The 8,940-nt window shown below is 53.8% G+C and overlaps 1 protein-coding gene across 1 annotated transcript; it reads right to left on the bottom strand.

Moving 5' to 3' along the window:
* Positions 1-820: 820 nt before the first annotated feature.
* On the bottom strand, positions 821-8,911 carry Poll (DNA polymerase lambda). Its single transcript, XM_052184852.1, has 9 exons — positions 8,844-8,911; positions 7,937-8,073; positions 6,759-7,053; positions 6,397-6,556; positions 5,790-6,107; positions 4,436-4,609; positions 3,496-3,624; positions 2,058-2,226; positions 821-1,688 (listed from the first exon to the last, which is right to left on the bottom strand). Exons 2-9 carry the CDS (start codon positions 8,052-8,054, stop codon positions 1,324-1,326), a joined length of 1,728 nt encoding a protein of 575 aa, XP_052040812.1. The 5' UTR covers positions 8,055-8,073; positions 8,844-8,911; the 3' UTR covers positions 821-1,323.
* Between the last annotated feature and the right edge of the window lie 29 nt (positions 8,912-8,940).

Raw genomic sequence — 8,940 nt, 5'->3', positions numbered from 1 at the left:
ACCCAGAACTTATGACTTTCCTGCCTTCTAAGTATCTGCAATTATAGATATGTACCACTTCACAGACAGAGGCCAGGGTTGAGATCAAGGAAGCAAAAACCAACTCTGGGATTCTACCAAACACACATATACATACCCTTCTATAGACACACACACACATATGCCCTTCTATAGAAACTGGTATATACACCCTTCTACACACACACACACACACACTCCCTTCCTACTCCTTAAACTAAAGTTAGAGCATCTGAACTTAAGTTTGCCTCATTTCTACCTCACAATCTCCCGGTGGGGTCCTGGGTCTTTCCAGGAAGACTTCTGAATCTGGATCCATCAATTTAAACCTCCTTCCAGGCAGAGCCCCACCTCTGTCTGCTCTCCTGGTCCTGCACTGCCCAACTCAGAAGCGTGTCGTCCACTGCGGACTTACTCCCGCCGGAGCCATCAGTCAAACCATGGAGCCAGATCTTCCCAAGCCCAGCACCCGCCCTAAAACTGCTCCTAACTAGTCCTAAAGTCTGGCGACCCTTAGATGGCCACCTCTTTATCGCCCTGCCCACCACGCCTGCATGGCGTCTCTTACTGTTTCCTTCAAACTTGTCACCTTGGCTCATGTCCCACAATAGTCCAGTCTTAGGGCCACAGGGAGGACTGAGAGGGGCCCCTTGTGTTGGACTCTAATTCCCTCTCTTACCCAGAGCCCAGGCCTGGCTGGCAGGCAGTCAATGGGTTTCTGACAACGAGCCCCTCCCATCTTTGTCCTGCTGGGAAGGAGGAGAACAGGTGGGGTTGGAGCAGCTCACAGACAGCAGGCAGGTTGGATGTCAGAAGCACTTTATTAGGCCCCAGGGCCCTTAAAAGACACCCTCAGTCTGGGCAGGCCACCCCCAGCAGCTCCAGCTGCACAGGAAGTGAGTGGCTGAGAGAATCCACATGGCTTTCTCGACTGTGAAGGCTCTGGGAAGATGCTGGACGCACCGCTGCCTCGCTCTCCTGCAGCCTCTCTTGACCCCCCACGTCTACATCAGTCTTGGGGTGGAAAGCTTGGGCCTTCGGCACAGGAAACCGGCTTGAAACCAGCCACCTCCTCTGCTTGAACATGGAAGGGGCCCAGTGAAATCCTGCCACCAGGAGCAGAGGGGCGCAGAGGGGACAGCAGCAGAATTCTGTCCAGGAGACAGCAGGCTCTCAGAATCAGGCTGACTCTTGCCTGCATACCCAAAGCTCCTGGCTTGGCTCACGGAGGGCAAAGCTAAGAGGGTGGAGGTGGCTAGACGAGGCAGCTCATCCAACATGGTTTCCCCGTGCTCAAGTCCTGGGTCACCAGTCCCGTTCAGCCGGCTCTCGGTAGGGCAGACCTAAGAGCTTGAAGACGTCCTTCTCTGTGGCGGTGGGCAGCACTTGTCCAGGCCCCACCTTGACACCTTGGCTGTTCCGGACCACGGCTGCGCTAAGAGCATGCTCTGACAGGCTCATGCCCTTGGTCTTGGCCAGAGCTCTCATGGACCGGTTGAAGTGGGCGGAGCCGGTGAAGTAGAGTAGGGCACAGGCAAACTCGCTGTAGGGCACCACGATGATGTCCAGCCGCCGGTGGCGCTGCCCTGCCCCTGGGAGCCGGCACACACCCAGGTACTTCTGCTGCTGCCCGTTCTCCTCCTGGCTTACCAAGTCATCTGTGAGGAACCCTGGCCCAAACAAGGGACATCTAGTAGGGCAAGGAGCCAGCCAGGCCTGATTGTCTCACCCTCTCAGGTTGCCTAAGATTCTTTATTCCCAGCATACCCCGTGGTATTTGTGTGTTGAGTGACCCTGCCCCTCTGGGCCCAATGCCTTGTCTGTAGAAAGCTACAGTATCACCAGGGAAACACCCCCCCACCCCCACCCCACCCCCCGCAGGCAGTTGGGCACCAGTTTTTATTGTCTTTGGTCCCAGGAGAGGTAGGATTCTTCCAAAGCCCTTCCCCCACAGTGTGTCTCAAATTGAGGGCTTGGAGGTGACAGCTCAGAAGTGGCTGCCCACCTCTAGCCTGACTACCCAAAGGCAGAATAGATACCTTGCTGCCGGAGGCTGTCAAGGAGGCGGCTGAAGATGCCCTGGTGGGACCGGCCGTCGGGGTGGGTGATGAGCACGTCCACGTCCCCACAGGTCAACTTCCCCCGTCGGTACGAGCCACAGGCCACGCACAGCAGCCCAGGGTTGAAGGCCTGGGCTGACATCCGAACCTGGGGAAGAGCAGGAAGAAGCAAAAGGCTGGGGCCTCTCCCAGGACAGCACAGGCCCTCGTCCCAGGACAGCACAGGCCTTCACCCCAGGACAGCACAGGCCTTCACCCCAGGACAGCACAAGCCTTCGTCCCAGGCCTGGGGGCGTTGGCTCGCCTCAGCAGAAGGCTTCTGTGTAAGAGCAGAGTGACACTCCTTGGGTTCTGGTCCCAACCTACATCCAGCAGTCAGGCCTGTGTAAGTCCACCAGTGACAAAGGCCACATCCATGCAGCTTAAGTGGCCTGTGAATCAGGAGCTGACTGGCAGTGTGGGAGCTTGGGGTGGAGGCCTGCGCAGGTGGCTGGCAGAGAGCCTCTAACCTGGCTGTGGGAAGGGGAGGACAGGAGTTGCCCACGCCGTTCTAGGAGGGGTGAGGCTGGCCTGTTAGAGAAGGATCTGAGAGACCTATCCCGCCCCCCACTGCAAGACACTGAGGTTTCAGAGCCAGGACACCTCAATTCCCCTGACATAGTTCTGCTAGTCCCTTCAATCCCTTCTTGGGCCTCCCAGGAGAATGGGAAGAGACCGCCTAGATGAACAATCCCACCAGAATCCCTACAGCGGAGCCCTCCTCATGGGTAGGCTGCAGTGGGGAAGCCGGTCTCCTCTGATGGGCTAGGAGCTGGCAGCTGACCAGGGCATTCTCTGTGCCTGGACACCATAGCCGAGTGTGGTATCAGCATTAGTACCACGACTTGGTGATGGCTCTAACCATCCAGCACGAGTTCCACAGTTCCATCTGTGGGAGCTGGCGGAGGCTTATTCTTCCTCATTTAGGTCTCTCCCGTCCTTCTGCTAACAGGCTGATTCATCTGTCACTCACCAAGACCCTTGCCCACACACCAGCCTGATCCTGACGCCAGGATCCAACAACAGATATCTGGTATACCCTGTATCTCTTGACTCAAGTCCGCACATGAACTTATAGACAGCTGAACCTTTCACTTGGCCGAACCTTATCTCGTGGCCAACTAAATGGAAGCAGTCTTGGGAACGCTCAGCAGAGCTACCTCTGAGCCACATACTCAGGCCTTGAGGCTCTGCTTGCCCCATGCTAGGCGCCCAGCGCCCAGAGCTCATGCTCTCTGACCCTGAGACCAGAGGGCTGCCACTGCAGTGCGCACCCCACCTGGGGTTCTCTGGGCCTACAGCTCTGACCTCTGAATTCGCACTGCCTGCGGAGTTGCCTGGCTAGGGCTACAGCCACTTTGGCCTGGGCTGTGCCTACCGTCTGCTCGATTTCTGCAGCCTCCTCCCTGGGCATGCGGTCTAGGAAGTCATCGTAGTGCTTCAAGCCAATGGCCTGCTGGGCGGTCAGGGAGCCCAGTGTTCGGATATCGTCTAGGTTTCGGAAGCCCTGGAAGAAAGCAACCAGAAAAGAAGCTATGAGGACCCAGGACTAATAAACAGATCGGAAGTCACAGGTAGGTGGCTGTCACAGCAGCTGCCATGGAAGACGTAAGGCAGGACCAACCAAGTCCGGCCTCTGTTCAGTGGGACATGATCTGGGGATGCTGGTTCTCTCATTCCTTGGTCTGAAATGGGTCTGGGCTTCACTCTTACTAACTCCCAAGATCATTTTTGGCAAGGCCTAGTTTGGGAGCCACTGTGTTCCTTAGAAAGTCCCTTGCTGTGCTGGAGAGATGGCTCAGTGGTTAAGAGCACTGACTGCTCTTCCAGAGGTCCTGAGTTCAAATCCCAGCAACCACATGATGGCTCACAGCCACCTGTGATGGGATCTGAGGCCCTCTTCTGGTGTGTCTGAAGACAACTACAGTGTACTAATATATAATAGATAAATAAATCTTTAAAAAGAAAGAGAGAAAGAAAGAAAATTTCCCTTGCCGAAGCCAGGCAGATCAAGGTCAGCCTGGTCTCCATAGCAAGTTCTAGGCTAGCCTACGTAGTGAGATACTGTCTCAAACAAAAACAACAGAAAAATCCTTGCTAGTATGTAAGACAGAGTGTATTTATTGTTTCTGTCCACAGGTCAAGGACACACATGGCTGTTCTGGGGACAGAAGGGACCAATGTGAACTCTGGTGTCCTTGTAGTTGGATTTCAGTCCCATAAGGACCTAGGGTGGGAAAACAGAGAGGCCAGGTTCCTGCAGGTGAACAGGAAGGGGCGTGGGCAGGGGCTCTGTGACAGCAATGGGCTGGTCTGACCTGATGGTACCACATCTGGGCAGTCTTCGTCCCAGCTCCCCAGATGTTGGAGAAGAGTTCCAAGACAGGCACACTGTCACTGATGTGGTCCAGCTTCCGCAGATGCCCACTCTCGAGAATCTCCATCACCTTCTCCGCCATCCGCTTGCCAACTCCCGGGATGCTACAGGCCTCCTAGGGAGGAAGGGGCACAGAGGGATGAGGAAGAGGCTAGGGAGGGAGAACCGGAAGACGGGGATCTGGCCTTCAGCAGAGTATCTGCCCGCAAGCCAGCCCAGCGACCACATGACTTGTCCTTTGGTTCTCAGACCAGCAATAAGAAATAGAGGGAAGGCCAGGCAGGCCTTAAACCCCAGCACCCCTGAGGGCAGAGGCAGAGGCACAGGCAGCAATCTGTGAGTCCCAGACCCATCAGGGCCATGTACAGAGACTCTGTCTCAAAAGAAAAAATAAAACAAAATAACCACAAAAAGAGGAAGTGAAAAATGACAGCGCTCATTATCACCACCACTGCCGCCATCACATCACAGCCATGCACCCACATTCCCTGCCGGCTCACTGCCTGCCTGGGGGCTCACTGCACCACACTGCCTGTGGGGGGGAGTCGCTGCACCACACTGCCTGCCTGGGGGCTCACTGCACCACACTGCCTGTGGGGGGGGAGTCACTGCACCACACTGCCTGCCTGGGGGCTCACTGCACCACACTGCCTGTGGGGGGGAGTCACTGCACCACACTGCCTGCCTGGGGGCTCACTGCACCACACTGCCTGTGAAAGGGCTCACTGCACCACACTGCCTGTGGAGGGGCTCACTGCACCACACTGCCTGTGGAGGGGCTCACTGCACCACACTGCCTGTGGAGGGGCTCACTGCACCACACTGCCTGACTGGGGGCTCACTGTATGTCATTTTGTGCTGCTGGGACCATCATCCAACCTTATAAAACCACTGTGAATGGCCTCCAGTTATTAATTCCTTTCAGATGGTTGGAAAACTGACAGAGTAGCTAACTTGTCTAGAGTCCATAATCAATGGACTCCAGAGTCTAACACATGAACCACCACACCTGGCTTTAAACTTATATAAAAATACTCAGACATAGAAGAAACTGTGCAATAAACCTCTAAGCACCCATTCTCTAGTCCTAACGATTTGGCTGGTCTGTTTTCCTCTCTCTCGCCCTCTCTCTTTCTTCTATAAGTTTGTCTCTGTGTGTAGATCCCAGCCACTCTAAAATCTTAAGCACTAAGTTTGATGCCCATTGGTGACTAGAGTTAACCACTAGTTAATGACTAGTGCTTCCGTAAATACCACCACTGAGTAAAGAGGAAACCTCTCCCCCACCCATATACCTGGTAGGAGCTGACAGGCTTGTGGAAGCTCTTAAGGGCATTGATGGCCTTGGCATAGCCCAGGGCCCGCCACTTGTCTCCCTGGACACTGTAGGCTTTTGCCAGCACTTCCAGCTTCTCTGTGATGTGCAGGTTGTAGTTGGTTGCCTTCTGACTTGAGGGCTGTGCACAGACCCACTTATCCAGAGCTTCTGGTGCTGGGTCAGGCCCACCATCTTCCCCAGGGGGAGCTGGGTAGTGCCCACTGATCAAGGCTTGCAGATCTGCTGAGCTAACTTGGGGCTCTTCCCCATCGCTGGCTTCATCCTCTGAGCTGAGCTGCAAAGAGAAGAAGGCACTAAATCTCTGCCCTCTTCAGAGGAGAGGGTTGTCTGCTGGGTTGGCATCTCTTGCTTTTACTGGAGTAAAAGGCTCCACGGGGCTTCCTCCAGAGCCCAGCCCTGGGCCTCCCAGTGGTATATAGCAGAAGTGACTTGGTGAGTGCAGAACTGATAAATGTTGGGAAGAGATGGACAGGTACATAATCAAGAGAGACCTAGAATTTTCTGTATAACCTCCAGGCCCCTCCATTTCTGTGACCAGCACCCTGAGCTGGGAGGCTCCTCACCTGAGCTTGGGTTCTTGGTGGCTTTTCTGCCTTTGGGGGAGGAGATACAGCTCTGGTGTGAGGAGGGGAAAGAGAGAGGGTTGTCCTGGGTAAATCTCCCTGGGTGCCAGGAACAGAAGCATCTTGGCCTGACTTGCTGGGCTGTGGTTCGTCCAAGGACCTAGAGGGCAGGGGAGGTCACAGGTAGTCAGGATATCCAAAATCTCACCTGTCTCTGTCCCCAATCTTTCTCTACTATGAAACCTTGGTTTCCAAGTATGTCCAATTTAAAAAGTAGGAGTTGTGTTTTTTTTTTTTAATAACTCAAGATGGAAACTCAAATGTTATCGACAAACACCTGAGCAAGGCTAAGAGCAGCCAACCTCTTGGGGATGGAAAGGCTGAATCCGTCCGTGTCTGTCAGCCTTCCCTCCTGCAGGCACAGGCTCAGCCAGGCTGACTTCACCAGCTGGGCACCAGGGGGTAGCTGCGGCAGCCTGAGGAGCCGGAGAGCCCGTTCATAGTCCATGCCTTCGTCCACCACAATGTGAGTGACTCCTGAGGCCTGGGCAGAGCACACCTGGCCACCATGCTGGATAATCTGCTTCTCAAAGAGTTCAACCCGGGCTCGTCCAATGCCAGTGGGCATAACGTGGGCCCTCAGAGAGCTCAGCCAGCCTGTGAAGAGGATATTCAAATGCTAGGACCATAACTATTATTATTGCTGTTGTTGTTGTTAATTTTATTGCACTATTATTTGAGACAAGGTCTCATGTAGCCCAGGCTGGTCTCAAACTGACTATGTAGCAGAGGATAACCTTGAGCTTCTGATTCTTTTTTTTTTTTTTTTTTTTGGTTTTTTTCAAGACAGGGTTTCTCTGTGTAGCCCTGGCTGTCCTGGAACTCACTCTGTAGACCAGGATGGCCTCGAACTCAGAAATCCGCCTGCCTCTGCCTCCCAAGTACTGGGATTAAAGGCGTGAGCCACCACTGCCCGGCGAGCTTCTGATTCTTTGGCCTCAGCCTCCAAGTGCTGGGATTACAGGTTGTATGTCAGTGAGCTGAGAAAGTTTCAGAGATAATGAAGTGTTTGCAGTCACCTCCCTTCCTTTTCTTGCCATCCAGAGAACAAAATGCCTTCAAGGAATTCTACCACAAAAAAAGCAGACTTCCTTTTTTGTTGTTTTTGTTTTGTTTTTATAGTTTAAAGCCAGCCTGGTCTACAGAGCAAGTTCCAGGACAGCCAGCACTGCCCAGAGAAACCCTGTCTGGAAAAACAAAGAAAACCAAAACCAAAAGACAAAGTGCCAGGCGGATGTGGGGCCGCACTCCTGCAAGCCTGGCACTTGGGAGGTCACAGGAGGATCAGGAGCTTTAAGGCAAGGTCAAGGGTATGGTGAGACTCTAAACAAGAGAAAGGGACAGAAACCAAAGCTAATACAAACAAGGCAGGTACAAAGAGATCTTGGCCCCTACACAGGTAAGGCCACGTCTGTTCATCTGATTCTGGCTGAAAACAAGAAGGCTAAGAGTTCAGTACAGAGTTCCGTGGACGGCTCACCTCTAGCTTCTCCCGCCTCCCTTTTGGGAATCTTTGCAAGTGCTTTTGAGGATGGATCTGCATGAATTTTCTTCCGTTTGGGAAATGCCTTCAAGATGCCCTGGGGGTCCATTGACATGCGCTGGATCCTGACCTTTCTGTTTAAGGATAGATGTCGTACAGAAATCCAGGTTGAGAGTCACCCCCTTGATTATTTGGCATAGAGATGGGATTTAGGGATAACAGAGAGACCCTTTCTCAGAGGTCTCGGAAACCCCAGGTAAACTTAAGTGATTTAATCCGAGTGCCACACTCACCAGCCTTTCAACCCTAACAGCTCTGAGGGAAGCCAGGGAAAGGTTGGCATTATTGTGGTTGTAGGGGACGGGTTGCCGGGAAGGAAACAACATCGGGGGAGGGGAAAAGAAGCCCCTGCTTCCACTTCCAAAAGGCTTTTCCAAAAACGATAACGGGGCTAGGTAGGAAACAGAACTACATCTTTAGGAGCATCTTCATCTCCCCAATGAGTTGGAGTCTAAAGGACATGTCACATAAACGTCACACCATCTTTCTCTAACCTCAGTGTGCGTTCGCAGAAGAAAACCTGGGGAGTGAGGTTTCAGGGAAAGTTGTGGGCACGCTGTGCACCTGCCCCTGCCGCAGCCTCATCGCGCGGGTCTGAGCCCCGCAGCTGCAGGGAGGTGGAGTGCAGCCGCAGCAGATGTGGGGTGCCCTCACAGCTGGAGGTGGGCAAGACCGGGGAGACGTGCCACATGCAAGAGCAGCTGGTGTGAACCAGGGACTCCCAGCTGGGGTCAGGAGAGAGTTGGCGCTGGGACCCTAAAAGCCCTATCCCCTCCCATCCCACCCGGCTCCAGGACCGGTCCAAAGTAGGCCAGAATCTCCCGGCAAAGAGAAATAAACTCACCATGGGAGCCAATGAAAACGGATTGGGGGAGGGAGGGGGGAGGGAGGGAAAAAAAAAAATCAGTTCCCTGAGTACTTCCCGGGTCATCCGGAAGTGA

Source organism: Apodemus sylvaticus, chromosome 1 (genome assembly GCF_947179515.1).
Source record: "Apodemus sylvaticus chromosome 1, mApoSyl1.1, whole genome shotgun sequence".
Lineage (NCBI taxonomy): Eukaryota > Metazoa > Chordata > Mammalia > Rodentia > Muridae > Apodemus > Apodemus sylvaticus.
Note: the sequence above shows the minus strand (reverse complement) of the source record. Positions and strands in the feature narration are given on the sequence as shown.